Here is a 20,360-nt window from a genome sequence, read left to right as displayed (position 1 = left end):
GGCCCAGCTCCCTCAACCTCTCCTCAAAGGATTTGTGCTCAAGGCCCCTTACCAGCTTCACTGCCCTTCTCTGGACACCTTCCAGCATGTCAACATCCTTCTTGAATTGAGGGGCCCAGAACTGGACACAGTACTCAAGGTGTGGCCTGAGCAGTGCTGAGTACAGGGGAAGAATAACCTCCCTTGTCCTACTGGCCACATTGTTCCTGATGCAGGCCAGGATGCCATTGGCTCTCTTGGCCACCTGGGCACACTGCTGGCTCATCTTCAGCTTACTATCTATCAGCACCCCCAGGTCCCTTTCCTCCTGGCTGCTCTCCAGCCACTCAGTCCGCAGCCTATAGCGCTGCTTGGGGTTATTGTGGCCAAAGTGCAGAACCCTGCACTTGGCCTTGTTCAATCTCATCCCATTGGCCTCTGCCCACCCATCCAGCCTGGCCAGGTCCCTCTGCAGGGCTCTCCTACATTCCAACAGATCAACACCTGCTCCTAGCTTGGTGTCATCTGCAAACTTACTGATGCTGGACTCAATCCTCTCATCCAGGTCATCACTAAAGATATTGAACAGGACTGGGCCCAGCACTGTTCCTTGGGGAACACCACTAGTGACAGCTGCCAACTGGTTGTGGCACCATTCACCACCACTCTCTGAGCTCTGCCATCCAGCCAGTTCTTGACCCAGCACAGAGTGAATCTGTCCAAACCATGAGCTGCCAGCTTGGCTAGGAGCTTCTTGTGGCACACAGTGTCAAAGGCTTTGCTGAAGTCCAAGTAGACTACATCCACAGCCTGCCCCACATTCACCAGGCAGGAACCTGATCATAAAAGGAGATCAGGTTGGTGAGGCAGGACCTGCCCTTCCTAAACCCATGCTGGCTGGGCCTGATCCCTTGGCCATCCTGTAGGTGCTGTGTGATGGCACCCAAGATGACCTGTCCCATCACCTTGCCTGGCACTGAGGTCAGGCTCAGAGGTCTGTACTTTTCTGGCTCCTCCTTATGACCCTTCTTGTGAATGGGTATCACATTGGCAGCTTCCAGTCTTCAGGGACCTCTCCAGGGAGCCAGGACTGTTGGTAAATGATGGAGAGTGGCTTGGCCAGCTCAGCTGCCAGCTCTCTCAGCACCCTAGGGTGGATCCCATCCGGTCCCATGGACTTGTGAGGATCCAAATGACACAGCAGGTCCCTTACTGCTTCCTCATGGATTACAGGGGGACTGTACTGGTCCCTGACTCCATCTACCACTTCAGGAGTCCAGCTGTCCTGGAGACAACCTGTCCCACTAGTGAAGATTGAGGCAAAGAAGGTGTTAAGCACCTCTGCCTTTTCCTCATCCTTTGTCACTATGTTCCCCTCTCTATCTAACAAGGACTGGAGGTTGTCCTTGGCCCTTCTCTGCCATTCATATATTTAAAGAAACACTTTTTATTTTCCTTGGCAGCTGTGGCCAGCCTGAGCTCCAAGTGGGCTTTTGCCTCTCTAATTTTTCCTCTACAAGACCTAGCAACTTCCTTGAACTTCTCCTGGGACACCTCCCCTCTTTTCCAGAGGTGATACACTCTCTTTTTAATCTTTAATCCCTTCAGCAGCTCCCTGCCCATCCAGCCTGGCTGCCTCCCTCCTCGGCTCATCTTCCGGCTCAGTGGCACAGCTGCTCCTGTGCCTGCAGGAGTTCTCTCTTGAAGCAGCTCCAACCTTCCTGGACCCCTTTGTTTCTAAGGGCTCTTTCCCAAGGAACTTTCTGAATTAGTTGCTTAAATAGGCTGCAGTCTGCCCTTAGGCAGTCCAGTGTGGAGGTTCTGTTGATCCCCTCCTGGTTTCTCCATGTATTGAAAACTCTGTAATTTCATGGTCACTGGACCCCAGGCAGCCTCCAACCACCACATCCCCTACCAGCCCCTCTCTACTTGTGAGCAGCAGGTCAAGCAGGGCTGCCCCCTTGGTAGGCTCACCTAACAGCTGGGATAAGAAGTTGTCTTCCACATACTCTAGGAACCTTCTAGACTGCTTCTTCTCTGCAGTGTTTAAGTCCCAGCAGATATCTGGTAGGTTAAAGTCGCCCACCAGAACAAGGGCAGGTGATCTTGAGGCAGCCTCCAGTTGCTTAAAGAGTAATAAATCAACCTCTTCTTCCTGGTTGGGTGGTCTGTAACAGACTCTAGCCAGGATATCAGCCTTGTTGGCCTTCCCCTTAAGTCTCACCCATAATGACTCAACTTGATCATCTTTGATTTCTACCTCCATGACATCCAGAGCATCCCTAATATACAGAGCCACTCCCCCACCTCTTCTCCCTTGCCTGTCTCTCCTGAAGAGTCTGTAGCCATTGATCACAGCACTCCAATCATGTGAGCCATCCCACCACGTTTCAGTGATGGCGACAATATCATAGTTTTCCTCCAGCACCAGAGCTTCCAGCTCCTCTTGTTTGTTACCCATACTGCGTGCATCAGTGTACATGCACTTTAGCTGGGCTGCTGCTTTTACCCCTAGCTCTAGCCTACCATCCTCAATTCCCTTTGATTTATCTCTGGTGCTGTCATGTTTAACCCCCTCCCCCTTCCATTCTAGTTTAAAGCCCTCTCAACAAGCTTAGCCAGCTCATGTGCCAGGGTCCTTCTCCCCTTCTGTGTCAGTTGTATCCCATCTGCTGATTGCAGACCTCTGGCAAGATGAAGTTCCCCAATATCAAAGAATCCAAAGTTATGTTGGAGGCACCAACCTCTGAGCCACTTGTTCATCAAATACACTTTCCTATTCTTCTCTGTATACCAGCCTGTAACTAAGGGTAGAGATGAAAAGATGACCTGTGCCCCTGCTCCCTCAACTGCTTTCCCCAGTGTCTTAGAGTCCCTTTTGATAGCTTTTAGCCCTCTGTTATTAATCTCATCATTCCCTGCCTGTATAACTAATAAGGGATAGTAATGAGAGGGCTGCACTACAGTAGGCAGCCTCCTGGTAACATCCCTGACCCGGGCTCCAGGGAGGCAGCAGAGCTCCCTGTGGAAGGGGTCTGGCCAGCATATGGGGCCCTCTGTTCCCTGCAGAAGGGAATCACCAATAACAATTACCCTCCTCTTTTTCTTCTGGGTACTTGTTCTGATGCGAGGGGGCAACTGAGTTGTCTCAGTTGCCCTCCCAGCCGGTGATGCTTCTGCCTGCTCCAGGATCACCTCATCCTCAAGCTCTAGTGCCCTATATCTGTTATGTAAGGGCAGCTGGGGATGTGAAGATGGCTGGAAGGGTTTTCCCTTGCCCCTTCTGGCAGGCACCTGCATCCATTCTCCTTGGTTGCTCTGTTCGTCTCCCTCTGGCAAGGGGGACTGCAGAGCATGTTGCTCTTTTGTACCTTCCCTTTCAGCCTTCAGTCGTTCCACCTCTCCCTTGAGTTCAGCCACCAGGTTAAGCAGACAATCAATCTGCTCACACTGAATGCAGCCAATGCCTGTGTCGAGTGCCAGGCTCCAGCACTCCTCACATCCACTCCTCTGGACGCCTGCACTCCTACAGGTGGGCTCTGTTTGGGTGCCCACAGTTTTACAAGTATTATACAGCTTGGACCTAGTTTGAACCATGTCTGCTATCCTGAAGGTCCAGTGCGAGCTGTTTGGTGTGGGGTTTTTTTTGTTTTGTTTTCTTTCAGCAGTGCTGCGCTGTGCTCAGCAGAGACACCTGCTAGCTCCTCGTTTGAATCTGCCGCTCGCCAGGCACCGCCCTCTGACTCACCTCCCTGCGAGCACTTAGCGCCTGCCTGCCGCTCCCTGCCTCCCTCTGGGCTCCTCAGATCGAGAGAGCCTCAAAATGGAGGAGAAAAAAGGCTTCGAGAAAGCGCATTTCAGCTGAGCTAGCCTCGGTCCTGCTCTCTTGCCAAACTCATCATGAAATGTGTCTCATTAGACAGTAAATGTTGCATTATTTTGCCCTTGCAGTTCACACAGGTTGAACTGTCCACCTTTGTTTTATTGGTCTTTTTACCTAATTAAAAGAAATCAGAAACAGCAAGGAAGTCAACAATAACAGTATCACAGTATCACAGTATCACCAAGGTTGGAAGAGACCTCACAGATCATCAAGTCCAACCCTTTACCACAGTGCCCAAGGCTAGACCATGGCACCAAGTGCCACATCCAACCTTGCCTTGAACTGCCCCAGGGACGACGACTCCACCACCTCCCCAGGCAGCCCATTCCAGTGCCTAATGACTCTCTCAGTGAAGAACTTTCTCCTCACCTCGAGCCGAAATTTCCCCTGGCGCAGCCTGAGGCTGTGTCCTCTTGTTCTGGAGCTGGCCACCTGAGAGAAGAGAGCAACCTCCTCCTGGCCACAACCACCCTTCAGGTAGTTGTAGACAGCAATAAGGTCTCCCCTGAGCCTCCTCTTCTCCAGGCTAAACAATCCCAGCTCCCTAAGCCTCTCCTCGTAGGGCTGTGCTCAAGGCCTCTCCCCAGCCTCGTCGCCCTTCTCTGGACACGCTCAAGCATCTCAGTGTCCTTCCTAAACTGGGGGGCCCAGAACTGAACACAGTACTCAAGGTGTGGTCTGACCAGTGCAGAGTACAGGGGCAGAATGACCTCCCTGCTCCTGCTGACCACACCACTCCTGATGCAGGCCAGGATGCCACTGGCTCTCTTGGCCACCTGGGCACACTGCTGGCTCATGTTCAGGCGGGTATCAATCAGCACCCCCAGATCCCTCTCTGTCTGGCTGCTCTCCAGCCACTCCGACCCCAGCCTGTATCTCTGCATGGGGTTGTTGTGGCCAAAGTGCAGCACCCTGCACTTTGAGCTATTGAACCCCATCCCATTGGCCTCTGCCCATCTGTACAGGCGGTCAAGGTCCCGCTGCAGAGCCCTTCTGCCCTCCAGCTCAGTCACATCTGCCCCCAGCTTAGTGTCATCTGCAAACTTGCTGATGACTGACTCGATGCCCTCATCCAGATCATCTATGAAGATGTTAAAGAGGATGGGGCCCAGCACTGATCCCTGAGGGACACCACTAGTGACAGCTGCCAGCTGGATGTGGCACCATTCACCACCACTCTCTGGGCTCAGCCCTCCAGCCAGTTCCTAACCCAGCACAGAGTGTTACCATCCAAGCCGCGGGCTGACAGCTTAGCCAGCAGTTTGCTGTGGGGGACAGTGTCAAAGGCCTTGCTGAAGTCCAGATAGACCACATCCACAGGCCTCCCCACATCCACCAAGCGGGTCACCTGATCATAGGAGATCAGGTTAGAAAGGCAGGATCTGCCCTTCCTAAACCCATGCTGGCTGGACCTGAGATCCTTGCCATCCCTCAGGTGCGCAGTTATTGGCCCCAAGAGAACCTGCTCCATCAGTTTCCCTGGCACTGAGGTCAGGCTGACGGGTCTGTAGTTCCCAGGTTCCTCCATCCGACCCTTTTTGTGGATGGGGACCACGTTGGCCATTGCTACCACATCTCCACAGCCATGCAGATTCAGGAAGCAATCGGTCTGCCTGCTCCCACACTTGCAACTGACACATCTAGAATCATAGAATCATAGAATCAACCAGGTTGGAAGAGACCTCCAAGATCATCCAGTCCAACCTATCACCCAGCCCTATCCAATCAACTAGACCATGGCACTAAGTGCCTCATCCAGGCTTTTCTTGAAGAGCCCCAGGGATGGTGCCTCCACCACCTCCCTGGGTAGCCCATTCCAATGCCAATCACTCTCTCTGTGAAGAACTTCTTCCTAACACCCAGCCTATACCTACCCTGGCACAACTTGAGACTGTGTCCCCTTGTTCTATTGCTGGTTGCCTGGGAGAAGAGGCCAACCCCCACCTGGCTACAATGCCCCTTCAGGTAGTTGTAGACAGTAATAAGATCACCCCTGAGCCTCCTCTTCTCCAGGCTAAACAGGCCCAGCTCCCTCAACCTCTCCTCATAGGATTTGTGCTCCAGGCCCCTCACCAGCTTTGTTGCCCTTCTCTGGACATGTTCCAGCACCTCAACATCTGACTCAGACCTCAGTATGGTGGGAAAAGCAGAAAGAGGTGTCCGAGAAGAGTGGTACTTCTGCAATCAGGCACTGGGTGTGCTAAACACAGGCAAAACAGGTTGGTGTTTCAGTTGGTTGTTTTTCACTCCCAAGTGTTCTCAATTTAGTTCACTATAACATTCTCGTTTTAGGATAGACCTCTTCCAGCCTCAAATCCTTACAGACTGTGGAAGCTGCATTACCATAGACATTCGTCTCACACAGCCTGCCTCTCTGCTCCCTTTCTTTCGCATCCACGTATGATGGTTTGGGTGTTACCTGCCCCCCACTCTTATGAAATCACTCGGACTAGACTCAGCCAGTTGGAAGTTAAGGAATGAAGCTTTATACTCACAGCTTAGCAGGATATACCGCTGGGCCCCATCCTCTTTAACATCTTCATAGATGATCTGGATGAGGGCATGGAGTCAGTCATCAGCAAGTGTGCAGATGACACCAAGCTGGGGGCAGATGTGGCTGGGTTGGAGGTCAGAAGGGCTCTGCAGTGGGACCTTGACCACCTGGACAGATGGGCAGAGGCCAAGGGGATGGCGTTCAATAGCTCCAAGTGCAGGGTGCTGCACTTTGGCCACAACAACCCCATGCAGAGATACAGGCTGGGGTTGGAGTGGCTGAGAGCAGCCAAACAGAGAGGGATCTGGGGGTGCTGATTGATACCTGCCTGAATATGCGTCAGCAGTGTGCCCAGGTGGCCAAGAGAGCCAATGGCATCCTGGCCTGCATCAGGAATGGTGTGGCCAGCAGGAGCAGGGAGGTCATTCTGCCCCTGTACTCTGCACTGGTTAGACCACACCTTGAGTCCTGTGTTCAGTTCTGGGCCCCCCAGTTTAGGAGGGACATTGAGATGCTTGAGCGTGTCCAGAGAAGGGCAACGAGGCTGGGGAGAGGCCTTGAGCACAGCCCTACGAGGAGAGGCTGAGGGAGCTGGGATTGGTTGGCCTGGAGAAGAGGAGGCTCAGGGGAGACCTTATTGCTGTCTACAGCTACCTGAGGGGTGGTTGTGGCCAGGAGGAGGTTGCTCTCTTCTCTCAGGTGGCCAGCACCAGAACGAGAGGACACAGCCTCAGGCTGCACCAGGGGAGATTTAGGCTGGAGGTGAGGAGAAAGTTCTTCCCTGAGGGAGTCATTGGACACTGGAATGGGCTGCCCAGGGAGGTGGTGGAGTCGCCGTCCCTGGAGCTGTTCAAGGCAGGACTGGACGTGGCACTTGGTGCCATGGTCTGGCCTTGAGCTCTGTGGTAAAGGGTTGGACTTGATGATCTGTGAGGTCTCTTCCAATCCTGATAATACTGTGATACTGTGATATTTACAGTATCTACAGCTATAGACAGAAATATACAAGTTAGAGGTAATACAGAAACACAACAGCCCTCCCAGAAACCTGAGTGCCTAGGAGGGACTCCCAACCACCCTTCCACCTTCTTTCGACACTTCTACCTTATGCCAGTGTCTGCCTTACATGCAAGGTGATTTTGGAGGATCAGCCGGGGGTTAGAAGAGAATTAGCTGGGTTACACAGCAAAAGCCCAGGGAGAAAATCACAGGCACCCATTCTGACAGAAACACACACTGTCTTAGCTGTGTTTGCGTTCTTGTTCTTACGCGTCTCAGCCAGCCTATGACTGCAGTAGCCATCACCACTGTATTCTTTTCACAGCCTATAATCTAATTTTTCTCATTAAAATATTCAAATTAGCCTCAAACCAGCACACCAAGTAACCACTGCAGTCCTGTGATCTGCTCCTAGAACAGAACATTGCGGTTCAGACACAAGCTGGATGCCAGCACGACTATGAGCTCAAGATGATCACTGTCTTAGCTTAAAGCAAGGCAGATCATAGAATCAGCCAGGTTGGAAGAGACCTCCAAGATCATCCAGCCCAACCTAGCACCCAGCCCTGTCCAGTCAACCAGACCATGGCACTAAGTGCCCCAGCCAGGCTTGGCTTCAACAACTCCAGGGACAGCAACCGGGCAGCCCATTCCAATGCCAATCACTCTCTCTGCCAGGAACTTCCTCCTAACATTCAGCCTGGACCTCTCCCAACACAGCTTGAGGCTGTGTCCCCTTCTTCTGTTGCTGGGTGCCTGGCAGCAGAGCCCAACCCCACATGGCTACAGCCTCCCTTCAGGGAGCTGCAGGCAGCAATGAGCTCTGCCCTGAGCCTCCTCTGCTGCAGGCTGCACCCCCCCAGCTCCCTCAGCCTCTCCTCACAGGGCTGTGCTCCAGGCCCCTCCCCAGCCTTGCTGCCCTGCTCTCAACACCTTCCAGCACCTCAACATCTCTCTGGAATGGAGGAGCCCAGAACTGGACACAGCACTCAAGGTGTGGCCTGAGCAGTGCTGAGCACAGGGGCAGAAGAACCTCCTTTGTCCTGCTGCCCACACTCTTCCTGAGCCAGCCCAGGATGCCATTGGCTCTGTTGTCCACCTGGGCACAATGCTGCCTCCTCTCCAGCTGCTCTCTACCAGCACCCCCAGGTCCCTTTCTTCCTGGCTGCTCTCAGCCACTCTGTCCCCAGCCTGTAGCACTGCTTGGGGTTGTAATAGCCAATTCTTTTCCTACAAGATTTAGCAACATCCTTGAACTCTCCCTGGGATACCTCCCCTTTTTTTCCAAAGGCATTTCACACTCTTTTTTAGCTTTAATTCCTTTAGCAGCTACTTGCTCTTCCACCTCTTACAAAAGGGGTAGAAGAAAAGTGCTGCACACAGAGGATTGGGAAGTTTACATGGAAAGGCTATTCACAACTACACACAACAGTGCAGAAGCACATGAAATACACAAAAATCCATAGCTCATCTCTGCCATGCTTCACACAAAACCCTGCCTCCAATCCAGGCCAGCAAGCCCAGGCCTTCACGTCCCACTCCACCATGCCCTCCTCCCCCATACTGAACCAGTAACACAGCTCAAAGTCAGCCTGGCAGCACTGGGTCCCAATTAGGCTGCTCCAGGCCTAACTGGCAGCATCGCCATGATGGACATCAGGCCTCTCCTGCAAAAGGTAACAGCCTGTGCTCCTCCCAGGAGGAGAGAGGGTGGGAGAAGGGAGGAACACTGACTCTGCAGCCAGTTTCATAGGGATGCAGGACTTGGGTATGAAATACAACTTTTAGTTGTTGCAGAGGGGTACTCTGCCACCTGCGCCGACTGTGGCAGAGGGGAGAAATTATTTGGTGCGAGATAATGTTCTATAAAAGTAGAAATTTATTAGAATCATAGAATCAGCCAGGTTGGAAGAGACCTCCAAGATCATCCAGTCCAACCTATCACCCAGCCCTAGCCAGTCAACCAGACCATGGCACTGAGTGCCTCATCCAGTCTTCTCTTGAAGACCCCCAGGGACGGTGCCTCCACCACCTCCCTGGGCAGCCCATTCCAATGCCAATCACTCTCTCTGTGAAGAACTTCTTCCTAACATCCAGCCTAGACCTACCCTCGCACAACTTGAGACTGTGTCCCCTTGTTCTATTGCTGGCTGCCTGGGAGAAGAGGCCACCCCCCACCTGGCTACAATGCCCCTTCAGGTAGTTGTAGACAGTAATAAGATCACCCCTGAGCCTCCTCTTCTCCAGGCTGCACACCCCCAGCTCCCTCAGCCTCTCCTCATAGGATTTGTGCTCCAGGCCCCTCACCAGCTTTATTGCCCTTCTATGGACATGTTCCAGCATCTCAACATCTCTCTTGAATTGAGGGGCCCAGAACTGGACACAGTACTCAAGGTGTGGCCTGAGCAGTGCTGAGTACAGGGGAAGAATAACCTCCCTTGTCCTACTGGCCACACTGTTCCTGATGCAGGCCAGGATGCCATTGGCTCTCTTGGCCACCTGGGCACACTGCTGGCTCATCTTCAGCTTACTATCTATCAGTACCCCCAGGTCCCTTTCCTCCTGGCTGCTCTCCAGACACTCTGGCCCCAGCCTGTAGTGCTGCTTGGGGTTGTTGTGGCCAAAGTGTAGAACCCTGCCCTTGGCCTTGTTAAATCTCATCCCATTGGCCTCTGCCCACCCATCCAGCCTGGCCAGGGCCCTCTGCAGGGCTCTCCTACCTTCCAACAGATCAACACCTGCTCCTAGCTTGGTGTCATCTGCAAACTTACTGATGCTGGACTCAATCCCCTCATCCAGGTCATCAATAAAGATATTGAACAGGACTGGGCCCAGCACTGATCCTTGGGGAACACCACCAGTGCCAGCTGCCAACTGCATGTGGCACCATTCACCACCACTCTCTGGGCTCTGCCATCCAGCCAGTTCTTGATCCAGTACAGAGTGAATCTGTCCAAACCATGAGCTGCCAGCTTGGCTAGGAGCTTCTTGTGGCACACAGTGTCAAAGGCTTTGCTGAAGTCCAAGTAGACTACATCCACAGCCTGCCCCACATTCACCAGGCAGGAACCTGATCATAAAAGGAGATCAGGTTGGTGAGGCAGGACCTGCCCTTCCTAAACCCATGCTGGCTGGGCCTGATCCCTTGGCCATCCTGTAGGTGCTTTGTGATGGCACCCAAGATGACCTGTTCCATGACCTTGCCTGGCACTGAGGTCAGGCTCACAGCTCTGTAGTTTTCTGGCTCCTCCTTACGACCCTTCTTGTGCATGGGAATCACATTGGCAGCTTCCAGTCTTCAGGGACCTCTCCAGGGAGCCAGGACTGCTGATAAATGATGGAGAGTGGCTTGGCCAGCTTAGCTGCCAGCTCTCTCAGCACCCTAGGGTGGATCCCATCCGGTCCCATGGACTTGTGAGGATCCAAATGACACAGCAGGTCCCTTACTGCTTCCTCATGGATTAGAGGGGGACTGTACTGGTCCCTGACTCCATCCACCACTTCAGGAGTCCAGCTGTCCTGGAGACAACCTGTCCCACTAGTGAAGATTGAGGCAAAGAAGGTGTTAAGCACCTCTGCCTTTTCCTCATCCTTTGTCACTATGTTCCCCTCTCTATCTAATAAGGACTGGAGGTTGTCCTTGGCCCTTCTCTTGTCATTCATATATTTAAAGAAGCATTTTTTATTTTCCTTGACAGCTGTGGCCAGCCTGAGCTCTAAATGGACTTTTGCCTCTCTCATTTTTCCTCTACAAGACCTAGCAACTTCCTTGAACTTTTCCTGGGAAAAAGTGGGTTGAAAGCTCTTTCTGCTCTATGGCTGTCATGGAAGGTAGCAGAGCCCTTTAGTAGGCCTCATTTCTGCACAGAGTTGTGGCCAAGTCGTCTCAAAATCAAAACAATATTTCCAGTTACTGTTCCAGCAGCTACAGGGCCCCTGAGAAGATTTTTCCCCAGGAGGAGTAGAAGGTAAACATTAGCTCTGTTTTGAGCCAAAAGACCTTGGTTCCCATTGCCCGCTGGACACCTGTTAGGGGCTGACCCCTGGGTGGTCCTACAGGTTGTTTATGGTAAGGATTGTCCAATTGTATGAATTGGTTATAACTTTGTACCAATCTCTAAAGAAATGTAAGAATCGCCTGAACTGGCAAAACACACCTCTGGAACACTATAAAAATGCTGCATTTTGCCTTAGTCGAGCATCTCTCTCTTCCTCTACAACCCTGCTCTTACCCTCTCTGCACCTCGAGACCCCTTCGCTCTCAACCTGCTGAATGACACCGTGCCTGCACGTGCATGGCTCGGCACGCAGCACTAAGAATTGCAGCCAGCTCGGCATGAACTCGGCAACGCCCAATCCTCCTAAGCCTCGGAGGCCAGCGCCCAGCTCAACCTCAACCTGCAGGAGGCTCGGACAACGCCCTAAACTTCATAATACTTCAAAACCCTGCTGAACTACTTGTGGACAGTGAGTAACTGATGAACTTTTTATTTAAAGACTGGAAATCTCTCATGACTCAAATGAACTCTCTTAAAATCACAAACTCTCTACATTTTTTCAGTTTTCTATTTTAATCTGCAACCGCGAACCAAGAATCTACGTGGGACAGTTATAGGTAAGTTTGGGAAGGGGATTTCTTGTATGTTAGTAACAAATCATTTAATCTTTTTTATAAATAGGCCTCGTGTGTTTTTCCTCACTAATTCCCCTAAACTACATTCCACAACAATGGCAGAGACAACAGAAATTACAGAGGCATTAAAGCATTCACTTACAATTCTTATTAATTATCAATCACCCTCCGGGGCTACGTCACAGCCTATGACAGTGTCCAAACTTCAGGGAAGTCTTTGCCCATGGACTTTGAGGCTGGAGTCCTTCTGGCTTCAGGGGAAAGGAGAATCTTCCTGGCTTCTGGGGAAATGTCTGTCTCTGACCTTGTTCTCCAGGCGAATGATGCAATCTCTGCCTTTGTCTCCTGGCTTCTACAGGATGCTCTGTCCAGGGATTCTTAGGCAGGACCCTCAGGTGCAGAGGCAGGGTGTTGTGCTGTCTCAGCATGGTCTCACGCTGGCTAGCAGGCCAATCACATGCAGACAAGTGGGGTCTGCTCCTGGTTAACTTGGTGGCAGTGGCACTTACCAGGCAATGATAAGGCAGTGGGCATACAATAGGGTGCAAGGCTGTGGTGGAGGGGCAGCAGCCCCAAAACTGAGGCTTTTCTATGCCTCTGCATGCCCAGACATGCTTTTCTGCCAGGACCCACGAAGCAGCAAACAAGTTGCATAACACGCACATGCCCAGCCCGTGTACCCCTGAGGTCTGGGCAGGTAATCCCCTATTGGGAGGGTCCAGGCATATCTCTATTGCCTATTGGGGCAAGGTTTGGCTTACTGCCAACCTGATTGGTCAGTTTACATGTCCAACAAGCCACGAATCTCGGCCCCAGAGCCTATAAAGAGGGGTACATAGCAGCACCACGTGTCTCAGTCAGTCAGTCGGTCAGACGATCCAGACTGTTTATCAATGCAGAAGCTTAGAGAACATAGACTCAGCTCTGATCCACAGCAGCATCCTGCTGCACTGACCTGCTTGCATTGGCCTAGACAAAGGATCAGGCCTCACTCAGTCACAAGCATTACAGAGGCTTAGACCTCGTTCGTTGATCTCAAGGGGCAGTCAAGCTACCTGCGAGCCCTCTGAGAAGCAGAGCACATTCATGCCTGCACCATACATATATGGGGAGCCGAAACCCCCCTACCTAGCCTAGAGCCATCTTGATTCAGCTACGGAGATAAATCTCCCTGCAGCACGGTATAGATATTGCTTGCTGGCTATCCTGTAACTCTGGAAAGACCCAGAGCTCAGCAGACCCCTTTCCAGATGGTCTGCAAACCTGAAAACGCAGCCTGCTAGCTACCAGACTCTGTCAGAGGTTACACAGACAAATCCTTCTCCTGCACCTGGAATCCTGCCAGCTGATCATCCCTGGACACACATCATCCAGAAGCCGCAGCACCGAAGGCAGAGATCACCCCAGGACAGGTTAGAGAAACTCTATTTACCCCAGAGACTGGGAAGATTGGGAAACTTTATCATTCCCCTTGCAAGCCAGGACAAATCTCCAGCTCCATCAAGTCCCCAGAGACTGATGTACACACTGAGGCAGATTCCTGGAAGGGTGATTTAATGATTGATACTTAAGAGCATCACACCTAAGCTTTAATACCTTTGTAATATAAGTTGTCTCTATCTAAAGAGCACACACAATTACAGCCCTTGCTGGTCAAACACTAGAGTTGTTAAGAGGCATTAAGCCTAAAGAATATTTCCCTCTGTCAATAATTGTTAACAATTTGATATTTTCATTTAATAATCAATCCCTGTAAATATATATATCCTAAAGCTATTTTCATAAGCTTGTAAATGAACCCTGGATTTCATAGTGGTTGGGGGTGGCACAAATTTGTAAATATTAATTTTAATAAATAATTTTATAAAAAATCAAAACTGCCTCAAATTAATTTCTCACCTCCCCCTAACAGGGGAGGAATAGAGAAATCCCCTCCACGACAAAGGCTGCTCAGGAGTCTGGATTCCATAGGTAAAGGCAAGCAATACAGGATCTGGTCCTGATAACTCACCACAGGGGCATGCAGATGTGCACAGCTGGCTGGGAGACTATGGGAGACTCTGTCTCTGTAATAACAGCAAAGCAATTAGGCATGCAGGCATAAGCAAGAAGCAGTGCTGGTGAGACTAAGCAGGATAATGAGCGAGTGAGCCTGAATGTGAGCAAGTGAGTGTGAGCGATGCAGGGGAGTCCAAGCACGCTGTTTACCTCTGTACCCCTATTTATTTAATGTAGGCCGAGACTAATGGCCCCTTGGCCACTAGAATGACCAATCAGGTTGACAGTTAGCCAAACAATATCACAATAGGCAAAAGCCACAGGCTTGGACTCTCCAAATATAGCAAACACTCAGGCTTTACACCAGGCAGGCACAAGCTGGGCATGTGGGGCTTACACAAACATGTTTACACAATCAGGGGTCCTGGGCACAACAGACTTCATGGCACCAGGCCTGTTGTGCCCCTTTTATGCATTTAATGTGTTAACCTCTGGTTTGGGCAGAAAAACATGTCAAGGCAGGGCAAGGCATAAGTAAGCCTATTTTCAGGCCTACAGGCCCTCCACAACATTGGTCCACTTCCTGGACACTGTGGACCTCAGGAGGTCTGTAACTTTGGTATTCTCAAAGGCACGACCCCAGCTCAAACTACCACAGTCAGCACCATCTTACAGTGCCGCTGAGCCCACAACAAGGGGAGGCAGCAGTCACTTGGCACACTGCGGGTACCACTGCAGCGCCACATGCAGGCACACCAAGAACGACTCCACGGAATGGGGGCCTGCTGTGCCTGCACCACCACATGAGGCACACATGATCCAGCCCCCATGGGAACCCCTCCATCAACCGCCCCCTCCCCAGGGCACAGCATGAAGAGAGACTTCTGGATAGGCACAGCACCATGAAGCCAGGTGTGAACACCATGGAGACGACATGCACCATGCAGAATGCCACTGAGATTCAAAGTACTTTTCTACTCCTGCCTCTGGTCTCACCTCAATTCCCTCTCCTCATCCCTTTCTTTCTCTCTCTGGCACACAACAGGCAGTCACCTTTGCTGCCTTAGAACAACTGTATAATTCAAGTGATTTGCACAAGCATGTCATTAATAAACCAGCCACTTTAGTGCCTCACCCCTCAGGTACTATTAAGAGAAATTCTGTAAACCCCGTCTTCGCAGGTCAGGTTGCATCACAAATACTCTTCCTACTTCCCTACTCTTCATTTCCAGTGTATAGACCCTAACTCGAAACTTATTCACTTTAATGTCCCAAAATGGGTGTCACATTTCTTCCTGCTCTCTAGCAAAGACCTGTGTTTTTCCAAGCTCAGGGCAACAGAGCTTTATCACAGTAGCTGAGGGTGGCACAGGCTCTTGTGGCTATGGATAACTACATACACTCTTCCTCCATCTCAAAATCTGTATCAGTCTGAAAAACAGGAAGACTGCTTAATGCAGTAGTACAGCTGAAGTAACTGGTGCTCAAGAGTGCTACTGATAAACAGACTTAACAAACGAGATGTCTGTAGTCCAAAGGACTAGGAGCCTTGGCAAGATATTGCAGCCCTGTACAACAAGGACCTGCCGAACAGGTGTCCAAAACCACAAATCAAACTGCACACATGGTGCTAAGGACCAGCATTCAAGATACTGCTCAGCTTTTGGGTAAAATCCATAAGCTAACAACAAATACACCAGATCTGCAAAATAGCAGGCAGTAGAAAGCACACAGAAACAAGACATGAGGAATTCATTAAATGGAAAATAAGGAGTTTGCTGTTTTGCTTCTTCACATCAGTAGGGAGTACCGTACTTCCTAGCTGCCAGACTGCTTGCATACCTGAGCAACAAACCCAGTGCCTGAGCAACATGACTGAGCATGAGAAGAGCACAGAGGAAGGAATTATGACATTGCATTTCTGCACAGCTCTAACGTCAGCAGGCCTCTCCCTTCACACTGGTACAAAAGCTGTCCAAATCCACTCACATCAGACCACCTGAAACTCCCCCTGCCAAGAGCAGACATGTCTATGTAGGCAAGGACTGCTGACACCTAGCACTTTCCTGCAGGAACTCCTTTTGCCTGCATGTACACTTGACACAGGATGCAGGTTCTGCCTCTGTGCTGTGCCCACAGCAGTCCATCTCTGCCTGCTCTAAAGCCTACTTCGCATCCTGCTCACTTTCCTCCCCTTCAGCAGCCAATGAAATGAGTTCCTTAGTTCCTTGTTCTTTAGATTTTGTAATTGAAAACATGCAATTAAATCAAATATTGTGCTGCCAAGATCACAGTGAGGCATCAATTATCCAGCTATGCCTGTAAATGCAGCTACTATAACCCAGCTTTGCACTGCAGTCTGCACAACAACACTTTGTTAGACAGTGTATTTCACTGTATGTTACATCTGCTTGTAACCAGGTGTGCAGTACACACACATTTATGTACAGCATCCTTGTGCTAGTTTGAAGCTAGCTAGAATGTTTTGGTGAGAAGAACTAGATTACAGGCTGTGAAAGGAAAACAATGGTGATGTCTACTTCCCTCACTGTCTTGCTGAGAAGTATAGGAACAAGAAACAAAAACATTAGATAACACTCTCGCCATCACTCTCATTCTCGCTAGGGCTGCTGGATGAGCTACATCTTACTCTCTAACCTCAGCCTCCATTTTAGACTAACCCACTTTGCTTCTTACCCTTTGGCCAAACCTCTATTCTTCCTTGGGACTGGGGTAAGGTTGAGAGCCCCTCCTGGGGACTCAGGTTTCTGGGAGGGGAGTTGTGTTTCTGTATTACCTTTTACTTTGTCTATTTCTGTCTATAACTGTATATACTGTAACTATCTGCTTGTACATTGTGCTGCTGTAAATATAAGCTTCATTCATATTTCTAAAGCCAGCTGAATCTAGTCTGGGTGATTTCCGAAGTGCGGGGGGGCAGGGAACACCCAAACCATCACAATCCCTCATATTATTTTGGACAGCTTACTACACCCCTCTAAAGAGCTGGCTGATGGTTTGCATACTTTGCAGCTATTAAAATCTTATACTATAACCCTCTCTGATCCTTCAGGATAAGCACACTCTTACCCTACAGGAATGGAGAGAGAAAGTCTTCCGGAGGAACTTAAATACCACAAAAAAAGATGCTTTTGATTCTGCCACTAGGAGTTTCCTTCATAAGTATTTTGTCCATATTACCCAAATCTGTTATTTCCTACCGTTCAGAAAACAGTCTTTTAGATGTGGAAAACAGAACACAAATTTCTGGGGAAATAAAAGCACACACAACAAAACACTCAAGCCTGAAAACAAATTCCAAGAACAACTCTAGTGTTAAGCTATGCGATTCTCTCATCAAGACCTACTGGTCGTAAGTAGTTGTTGTCATAGTGGTTCAAAGGTCACCTACACTTTTGACTGTACAGTGTAAGAAAATGGAAAGAGTTCTGTGCCAGGCATCCTCCTGGAACTACTAACAGAAGGAGCAGCACTCCTGGTCCAAAGCTCAAGGACCTGAAGCATGAGTTGAGCTTTAAATACTTTAAGCAGAGCTTATAGAATTAACTTCTACAAAACACCCCATTCATCTAACTGTTCCCATCACTCATTGGAATAGGTGGGAGTAGGGCAGGAGGGGAAACCAAAACACTCACCAATTTAGTGTATTTGGGACATATGTTTCTTTTACATAACTCGATTAAGGTCTGGGTAGTTAAACTTAACAGCATTTGGAAAACATTAAGGCTGGAGTGACAAAGCTTTCAGCAATGAGCATAGTTTAATGTATGGCATTATTCAAACATCATGGATATTGAAAAGCAAAAGTATATTAACTCCTCAGCACTTACACGAGGCTAGAATTCTCCACAACTGACAGACACAAGTTCTGCATTTTTTTACATCTGAGGGGTTGGCTGAATTTTTCTTTACCTTTTCAATTAAGGTAGAGTATGCATTTTCTGTCCTGGTACCAGTAAATCTTTGAGAGGATAAAACCACACTGCAGTCTGTTGACATAAACTAACATAAGAAATCCCTTTTGCTAAGTGCATTACTTAATCCATATCCTCCAAAACTAAGTCACTTCTTTTCCCTCAAAAGGCATTGACACCACAGGAATTATTTAGTCAGAACATTGTCTTACCGTGTACATGCCAATTCTACAAACAGCAAATGAGAGCTGGATACATTCAGACATAGTCTAAAGAAATTAAAATAAAGACATTACCATGAATGTTTTTCATTAGGAATGATTTTTCTTCCCATCTCTCCCTTCTCCCCTGAAAGAAACACCTGGCATTACTTTATCTTTCTTCTGTAAGGCTGTATTAGAGAAACTCAGAAAGATGCTATACAAATCCAGACTGTTCAGACACTTGATGCCTTTCATGCAGAAAAAGCTGCCAACACCACTGCACTTGTAATTCGTTATTTCATTTATATAGACCTCAGAATACCTAATGGTCCCAAAATGCCTGTACACAACATTAATATTATGTACAAGCTTTCAGTCCCCTTTATTTTTATTTACTCTGGTTTAAAAACAATCTGCAAATGACAAGTGAGTAATATGCTTTTGGCAGGCAGTAAAGGCGCATCCGTGTTTAAACACTGCAGTTCTCCCTGCACCTTCATTTAAATTCTCTTCTATACGCCAATACAACGCAAATAATTCAATGCTCCCCATGCCACCTTCCTTCGGTCTGCAGAGGTTTTCATGTCCAAAACAGAACTTTACTGTCTTGAATATTTTATTTAATTTGCTCTTACATCTGTGAATAATCATATTAAAAGCTGTTACCCTCAACCGGCTCAACTTCCAATCTGTTGTGATGCCACAATTCTATGTCTTCTGCAGTCACCCAGAGAGGCTGAGGACGGACTACGAATTTCTGATGAAACAGATGAAAAATACCTTCTTTAAGTAGCAGGAAGAAGACAGAAAATAAATGCAACTCCTCAACACGAAAGTAAAACCTGCTGTAGGTTATTATATACAGTCAGGTACAAAAAAACAATCCTAATTATTTATTCAAACAGTAATTGCGTACTTACTTTAAATAAGATATCTGAAAAAGTCACTGTTGGCAAAAATTGAAGCAATCAAAGTAGACTATTTTTATTCTGTGCTTAACAAGTTCATACACCACTTGCTCGTATTTAAAGATGAGGAAGGTGAAGAGCTGGATGCTAAAAGCTCCAATCAGTATCAGTGAAGACATTTCTGGTTTTCATAGCTTCTGCTTTTTTCTAACATCTCCCTCCCTGCCCCCCCAAGAGAGAAAGGCTCAGTTGAATTACCCATTTAATTACAATTGTGATTCATTTTTTTCCACGCAAACAGCTGTTACAAATTATGAACAATTAAAAAGAGAACAGTTTCCTTTTGCTGTAGCCATTAAACTCAAATTTTTAACAAACAGTATTTCACAGAACACTCTGAGAGTCAAAAAGAGCAGCACAACACTCTGAAAGCAAACCTCAACAGCAAGACTGACTTTCTTTTCTAATTACAAGCAGTCTAGATTACCGCTGCTGCCAAGGAAGGGCTGCTCCAAAGCACCATGTAAAATGGTGGGATATTTATTTTCTTTTTTCCCCTTCCCTGCTTTCAGGCAGCACATCTCATTCCACCACTTGTGTTCAGTTTCCCACAGAAAAAATGCTACAGAAAAATAGGACTTGAATTAAGTTTGAAAGATCCTGTTACACATACGTGCTCCATTTTATGCGCCATACACCTTCTCCTCAAAGTACCTGTAGACCTTGTTCTGACAGTTCCAGGCACGGATGACTTCCCCAAAGCAGTCTAGCTCAGGGCCTCACTTTCCTCAATACTGCTGCAATTGAAGCCCATACTTACACAGACACAGAGTGTCTGGTACTGGTAGTATGGTGGCAGTTTCGATGCTGACGGCAGACCCAACTTCATACACAAAGCAGCAGATTGCTTTGGGTTTCAAGGAACGTGAACATGCAGCAGCAAACAACTGCAGCTTCTTAATTTGTACAGATCTCTTTTATTCTAGACAAGTCCAGCATTATAAGGCGTTTCACTCATCTGATTTTTGTTCAGCACTTTTGGGCTATACATTCGTGAGGAAACTAAGCTGCACTTGGAAGTGCCCTGAGAGCACTCAAAGACCCCTGCTTCAGCAGAATAAAGCAAACTACATCTGCATTACCTTACGCATCTGCTGCTGGGTTTGCGTCTGCTGATGCTCTGAATTAACAAGCTATTACAAAATATGAATTCTAAAATGACCTCCCCTTTCTGCCATCACACAGTACCAAAGAAGGTTTCCCCTATGCATTTCCCGATTAAGTGTTCAGCTAAACCCTTCCCCAAGCCTTCAAGATAGTGCCTATGA

At 48.8% G+C, this 20,360-nt stretch overlaps 1 protein-coding gene across 7 annotated transcripts in view; it reads right to left on the bottom strand.

The window, feature by feature from the left end:
* ARL15 (ADP ribosylation factor like GTPase 15) overlaps window positions 1-20,360 on the bottom strand; it is a 272,573-nt gene that overhangs the window by 237,450 nt on the left and 14,763 nt on the right. For 5 of the 7 annotated variants that reach the window (XM_064140469.1, XM_064140468.1, XM_064140471.1 and 2 more), the window contains 2 exons: window positions 18,791-18,881; window positions 18,134-18,190 (listed from right to left, as the gene is read on the bottom strand). The exons of 1 other annotated variant lie outside the window; for it this stretch is intronic. In XM_064140469.1, the coding sequence (XP_063996539.1) occupies window positions 18,134-18,187 (54 nt within the window). In that variant the 5' untranslated portion in view covers window positions 18,188-18,190; window positions 18,791-18,881. Of the gene's footprint in view, window positions 1-18,133; window positions 18,191-18,217; window positions 18,270-18,790; window positions 18,882-20,360 lie in introns of all 7 variants that reach the window. One more of the 7 variants, XM_064140473.1, reaches the window with a different exon arrangement.

The sequence above is a fragment of the Pogoniulus pusillus genome, chromosome Z (genome assembly GCF_015220805.1).
Source record: "Pogoniulus pusillus isolate bPogPus1 chromosome Z, bPogPus1.pri, whole genome shotgun sequence".
Lineage (NCBI taxonomy): Eukaryota > Metazoa > Chordata > Aves > Piciformes > Lybiidae > Pogoniulus > Pogoniulus pusillus.
Note: the sequence above shows the minus strand (reverse complement) of the source record. Positions and strands in the feature narration are given on the sequence as shown.